This window comes from Octopus bimaculoides, chromosome 12 (assembly GCF_001194135.2).
Source record: "Octopus bimaculoides isolate UCB-OBI-ISO-001 chromosome 12, ASM119413v2, whole genome shotgun sequence".
NCBI lineage: Eukaryota > Metazoa > Mollusca > Cephalopoda > Octopoda > Octopodidae > Octopus > Octopus bimaculoides.
This window is the reverse complement of record NC_068992.1, coordinates 56,987,278-56,994,501: the sequence shown is the minus strand read 5'-3', so window position 1 is coordinate 56,994,501 and position 7,224 is coordinate 56,987,278. Positions and strand designations below refer to the sequence as shown.

Below are 7,224 nucleotides of genomic sequence, written 5' to 3'. Positions count from 1 at the left end.
ATATATATATATATAAAACATAACAAGGGAGAGAAATAGAAAATGGAATTCACCAGTTGTCCAGAATCTTACCCGCCAGTGACTGATGCAAGATGGGTCAAAACGATCGTAGTGATTAACAAAGAATCTCGTGAATTCCATTTTCTCTTTCTTTCGTGTTATATAATCCACAGACACGGAGGAATTCCTGGAGTAAATCCAGTGGCATTTCTGTCATTAGGTAGCCGAAGACGGTGAACGTTCTTTTCATCAGAATACTACCAGATGATTACCCAAGTGTAAATTAATTACCTATATTATATATTAGGTCGTTTCGCATGAAATGTCGCATTTTTAATTATTTGTTATTTCAGTCACTTAAACACTCAATTATGTATACCTTGCATTTAATCTTGGCTCTATTTCTTTTCCAACAATATTGGTATACAAAATTCGTACCCACAGACCTTATGAAAATGATAACAACCAAACTATGTTGAGTGATTTTCTCGTATGAGTACAAACTGGGTCACTCTGCCGCAGAAGCTCTACGGAATATGAAGAGGGCCTCAGGTAATGGTTTTGTTGACATCAGAACTGTTCAGAGATGGTTCCAAAGATCTCGTTTAGGAGATGATAGCCTTGAAAATAATCCAATGGGTAGGCCAAAATCAGTTATTCGGCATAATGGATTAAATGCTTTGGTTGAACAAAATCCGAGAACAAAGGTTCGAAAACTTTTATCAGAGCTCCAAACATCTCGCACAACTGCTTTTGGACACCTGCGGAAATTGGAAAAGGCAAGGAAACGGATAGATTTGTTCCATATGAACTGGACGAGACTAAAAAAAAAAACCAGATACCTCGAAGTGTACTCTTTATTGCTTTCTCGATTGGAAAAAGACCATTTTTGCATCAAATCACTACTTGTGATGAGAAATGGATACTCTTTGACAACAGCAGGAGAACAGGTCAGTGATTAGATGCAGGAGAGTCAGCTAAACAACCACCTAAACCCACCATAGCACCCTAAAATGTTAGTGTCACTGTATGGAGGTCTGTGAAAGGATTCATTCATTATTCATGTTTGCAACAAAGAAAAACGATAACAGCAATATCATATTGCCCGGAAATTGATTGTATGAAGGCACAGAATAAGTTGAAGACTCTCCAGAATTCTCAGAAATATGCTTTAAGTTTTCTAAAATTGAATAATGAAATAAAATACATAAAATAATGATGAATACACACGTAAGTGTACAATGGAGGTGCGTGGTTTAGTGGTTAGGTTGTTGGTCTCATGATCATAAGATTGTGGTTTCGACTCCTGGACGCGTTGTGTTCTTGAGAAAAACATTTCATTTCACGTTGCTGCAATCCACTTAGCAGGCAAAAATGAGTAATCCTACGACGGAGCGACGTCCCTTCCAGGTGAGGAATATATACGCCATGAAACCGAGAAGCCGGGCCATATGAGTCGGTATGACGCGAGAATGTAACTTTACTTTTAATTCACTTCCCGTACTTGTAAATGATGAACAAAATGAATAATTATAACTTAATACAAATTTTAAAAATCAAATATTTTGGTGCGTGATTTTGACCCATCCTGTAATTTAGAACTGTTGTTCTCACCATTGAGAATTGTATGTTGTTGACGTCATCAGAATTTAGAAATCTTTGGGAGGACGTGTGTATGTGTATGTTTGTTAGTACTTCTGTCTGTCACTTACATCACTGGCCAATTGCTGTCGGTTTCTTTGCGTCTCTGTAACTTAGCTTTCAGGAGAAGAAAGCGATAGCACAACCACCGCGCTTAAAATGAAATACTGGGGTCAATTCGACCGACTAAGAAGACGGTGTGCTTCAGTATGGCTGCAGTCCAACGATTGAAACAAGTCAATGAGAATGCACAAGAGGAAGCGATATAATTTATATTCATAACAGTCACCAGATGTTAAAATTCCTCAGACTAACGTAATCAGTTTTATATATACATAAATATAAATCAGACTGTTGCGATTATGAATTGTTTTATCACAAATGTAAGAATAATTTATGAACGCGTTGCATTAATTTTTCAATAACCATTCCCAGTACTTCAAAGCTCTTCTCTCTTTCCATGTCTGCTATTACTTTAACATAAGACAGAAAACATGGTGATGTGCCCAAATTAATGGTACTTGGTTCGGTCCCTCTGCTCGGTGCCTTGGACTAATGTTTTCTACTACACTTCCTGGGCTGGGTGACCGATGTCTTGTGAATGAACCTGGTAGTCGAAAACTGTATTGCAAACATACGTTTGAATATATTTTGAAGAATTGAAAAATTCCGCTTATACCTGATTAACTTGTTGATATCTTTCCAACCTTATAATTTAAAGTCTCAGAAGAATAACGCTTTTGCCTTTTCACTTTTCAGTTATTGAGTTTTCGTTTTCCGTTTTTTAATCTTCCGTATTTTCTATATGCTTCTTCCCAGCTTTTCGCGCTTCTTCTCTTATTCAATTATTTCTTTTAGTTTGTGACATGTGGTTTGTTCCTGATGAATATGTTTGCGGTATTTCTCAGCGTGTGAAACTATTAGTAGCACTTAAAGAATCGTATTGTGTCTTTTAAATAAATAATATTCATCTCTCACCAGATGGAGTACTTTGCGTGCGCGTGCGCGTGTGTGTATGTGTGTGTGTGTGTAAGAGTTTTACCAGTCTAACAACTGTTTCTTGAGGTTTGGTGGTCCAAAATAATGATTGTAAATTGGACCCTCGAGCCCTCAGAAACAGCGATCGAACTCGTAAAACTCTTATTGAACCCCTATAATTCCTGATATCATTTCTATTCTGTGTAAGTCGGACCACTTTATATGTAAACATATGCACATTTTTTTTATTAAATGTATTTAATATGTTTTGTTTATCGACTTGCCTAACTTGCTTGTCCTTACATTTACTCCTCTACCAGTTCAAGTTCAAATCTCTTGAGCACTACGCAGTGTGCATTCATACACAGATACACGCACAGACACACTTACACACACACTGACATAAATATTATATATCATATGAGTGTGTGTGCACGCGCGCATGGCAGCGCGTATTTAGTGGTTAATGTATTCGGCTCACGATCACAAGGTTACGAGTTCGATTCCCGGTGGCGCATTGTGTTCTTAAGCAAGACATTTTATTTCATGTTCCTGTAGTCCATTCAGCTGGCAGAATTGAGTGGTACCTTTAACTGTAAGGGCCAGTCTTGTCCCATTCTGTGTCATGCTGAATATCCGTAAGAACTCCGTTGAATGGTATGCGTATCCGGGGAAAAGTCAACCATTTGCGAGTTAATTTTAGTTTCTAGCTGTTCGATTGATCGAATAAACTGAAACAAATGCCACAACAAACCGAGTGCCAATCAGGCCAGCCATGATTGGCAGGCCAGCCATGCCAATCACTCATATATATATATATATATATATATATATATATATATATACAAATGAAGCTGAACATGCACAACCTAATAAGTTGTTGAAACTATAGTATAAGTAACTTTTTAATTAGATATCTAAATTTTTTGAATGTCCATCACGATGGCGCTCAAAAAATTTTCTAATTTTTGGTGAGTAATTAACATCATTATTGGAATGACCATGGAGTTTAATCTGACAGTTAATGTCTTAATGCTTAACAAGAAAGATTATTTCTGATTTAGACAAAAGGCAAGCAATTTTGAGACGAGTGAGTTAGTCGATTATATTAACCCCATTGATATGGCGTACCTTATTTGTAGATGTAAATAATATATACTTTTGATTTGGCTGGATTCGACATGGGGCATGTATTTTTAAATCTATGTTATGCAAATATCTAGCTACATGACAAATCGCTACATTTGGAGGCCAAGCAATTATAATTATATGTGTTATATAAATCTGAAAAGATTTCACCTATGTAAAACTGGGCTTAAAAATTGGATATAATTTAATAAATATAAATATATATAGAGAAAGATAGATAGATAGATAGATAGATAGATAGGTAAGAGGTTTTCAGTTGAAATCGATAACTTACATCTCTGAGTTTTCCGTCTTTAAAGAAACCCACACTGTTCCATTCAAATTGATTTAAAGACTTCTGGCGATAATTCAAAATTCTGTAACGAGCTGGACCATCTCCATTTGGTAGAAAGGTAAAATTTTGGCCACTCAATCCTGAAAAATACATGTGAAATATTGGAATCTGTTTAAACACTTCACCGTACTTACATGCGTACACTTTACTTATTACATTCACTAAATATGATATCATTCATTCTTCTTTACTCAACAAATATGAGTAATGATCGAGTTATTTTGCTACTGTTATTAATGTGATTGTTGCTGTTTTTAGTACAGATAAGCTATAAATATTCAGAGACTATGTCTAAAGGCATTTCTACTCCTGCATTTATTTACGGGATTATATCTTGTTTTCTTTTCCGTTTGTTTTCCTGTCTTGTTTTGTGTCCGCCACTACATTCCTCCATGGTACAAAATTAGTTTGTGTATACAAATTTAATTTGCGGTCCATGGGAAGAGCCATTTTAACGATGCGTCCTGTCCGACTCTTCGAATCGCCTGTGTTAGAATGGGGGTAGCTGATGAAGGAAAATGTTCTCTATATGGCCTGTGTGTTTTCTGTAGTCTGGTTATTATTATTTTTTTGTCTACCTTTTGTTTGCAATGTCCTGTACCCAGGTATGCACCTATATATACAGGTAGACGTAGTTATGCACATACCTGTACGTATATATGCATATACTCATTTATTATTTGTTTTATATATATATATATATATATATATATATATATATATATATATATATATATATATATATATATATATATATATATACGCGCGCACGCACACACTTATATATATAGGCTTATATACATATACACATATATTTATGTGTATACATAAAATACATAAACATACAAATATATATGGCTTTCAATATAACTATGAGAGGGTGAGCGTACGTGAGTGCTTATATGTATGTGTGTGTGAGAGAGATAGAGGGGGGAGAGAGAGGAAAGAGCGAGAGAGTGACTATGTGTATCCTAATTATACAGCTAGATATTGCATAGTTATATCACTAAACATTCTCTTGTTCATTTTTGTACAAAGCACTTACGAGGGGGTTCAATAGCAAATTATATTAAGAAAAAAAAAAACAAAAAACAAAAACAATTGCAACGATTCTATGAAATTAATGAATCACTTTAACATAGGTCACAAAGAACGCTATTGAATCCAAAATCTCAATAACAATGTTCATATATGTAATTTGACGTGTATTGTATTCTAAAAAGTGATGTATAATCTGTATTAAATTATGTAAATCTTATAGATAATAGAATGAGGCGTGTGAAGATGAAGTGAAGCAGCATATAGGTGTGGATGTGTGGATTTAAATGTCTTAGTCTTATTTTATTTTCAAGCTTCACCTTGTGTTGGATGTACAACTAATCTATAGTTAATCTATAATGTATATGTCACAGTGAGCCTGTGTGCGTATTTATGTGTGCATGGACATTCTGCATATAAACAATATGCAAGCATACTCACACACACACATATTCATATAAAGGTGTGTTGGCATATGTATGTTTAAAACTAATTGGACAATTATACTATATACTAAGATCTATTCTATACAGAAAGCTTTGTTTAAAAATTGTATTCTTGAATTGTTTTTGAAATCTTGTGAATTTAGCAGGTTTTCAATTCGGGGAGCAGCAACATATTCTGAAATTCAATGAGTTCTAGTTTTCTAATGGTTTTGTTAAAATCGGGTGATCTATAACGTAAACTAAATTCATTGTCCAACACCACTAATGGCAGTAATATTAAAAAAATATGTGGAAATATTAAGGCAACATGTAGTGAGCTGGCGGAATTGTTAGCACGTTGGAGAAAATAAATACGGCGTGTTATTTCTTCCGGCTCTTTACATTATGAGTTCAAATTCCACTGAGAAGGACATGGTCTTTCATCCCTTCAGGGTCGATAAAATATATAAATGTTGAGCTCTTGGGTCGATGTAATCGACATACCTCCTCTCTCGAACTTGGTAGCCTTGTGCCAAAATTTTAAACCAATATTAATAGCAGCAAAAGTGGCGGCGTGCTGACAGAATCGTTAGCATCCCGAGCAATATGTTTAGCGACTTCTCGTCCGTCTTCACGTTCTGCATTCGAATTCCGCCGAGGTTGACTTTGCCTTTCATCCCTTCGAGCTCGATAAAATAAGTACCAGTTAAACACTGGGGTCGATGTAACCAGCTTGCCCCACCCCTAAAACAGCAGTCCCTGTGCCAAAATTTAGAAACAACATTAAGGCAGACAAATGTAGTGAGCTGGCGAATTCGTTATCACGTCGGAGAAAGTATTCAGTGTCCTTCCTTCCGGTTCTTTACATTCTGGGATCAAGTCCTGTCAAGGTTAATATTGCCATTAAGTCTTTCGAGGTCGATAGAATAAATATTATATAAGTACCTAGGGTCGCTGTCCTCGACTCTACTCATCCCAAAATTAGTAAATATATAAATAAAGCGAGTTGACGGAAACCTTAGCTCGTGATTGACTGGCCACCCTCAACATTAAATTGCTGTCCTGGTGTCAAGGTGGACTTCATCTTTCATCCTTTCGGTGTTGATAATAGATTACATTTACTCCAGTGAAATACTAGAGTAGATGTAATCGGCTTGTGTCTGTTCCATAAAATTGCTGACCAAAATTCGAAATCAAAAACCACAAAATGACAATAGTTAACGCATCTGATAAAATGCTTAGGGGTATTTCTTCTGGCGCTTTGCGGGCATATAGTGTAAATTCCGTCGAGGTTCATTGTGTTTTCCATCCATTCTGGTTTGTAAAAATGAAGTACCAGTCAAGAATTGGGGTTGATATAATCGACAAACCCCAACCAACCCAAACTTGGTGGCTTTGTGCCAAAGTTTTGAAAGAATTTGGTGCAACATTGTTACAAAGTTTTAAGGTAACCTGAACTATTACCGGTAACTTCGTTGTTGTTGCTACCATTGAAGTTTAGCTAAAGAATGGTTCTGATTATTACAATGATCGCATGTATGAAAATGCATATTGCACCGACGCACACACACACACACACGCACGCACGCACGCACGTACGCACACCCAGACAAATATAGATAAATAGATGTGAAAATAGATATTATATATATATATATA

General features: G+C 35.8%; 1 protein-coding gene across 1 annotated transcript in view; it reads right to left on the bottom strand.

Annotated features, from left to right (window-relative positions):
* Nucleotides 1–7,224, bottom strand: part of LOC106884394 (metabotropic glutamate receptor 3) — a 498,339-nt gene that overhangs the window by 12,234 nt on the left and 478,881 nt on the right. The window contains exon 8 of the mRNA XM_014935749.2: nucleotides 4,043–4,182. Coding sequence (XP_014791235.1) covers nucleotides 4,043–4,182 — 140 coding nt within the window. The remainder of the gene's footprint in view (nucleotides 1–4,042; nucleotides 4,183–7,224) is intronic.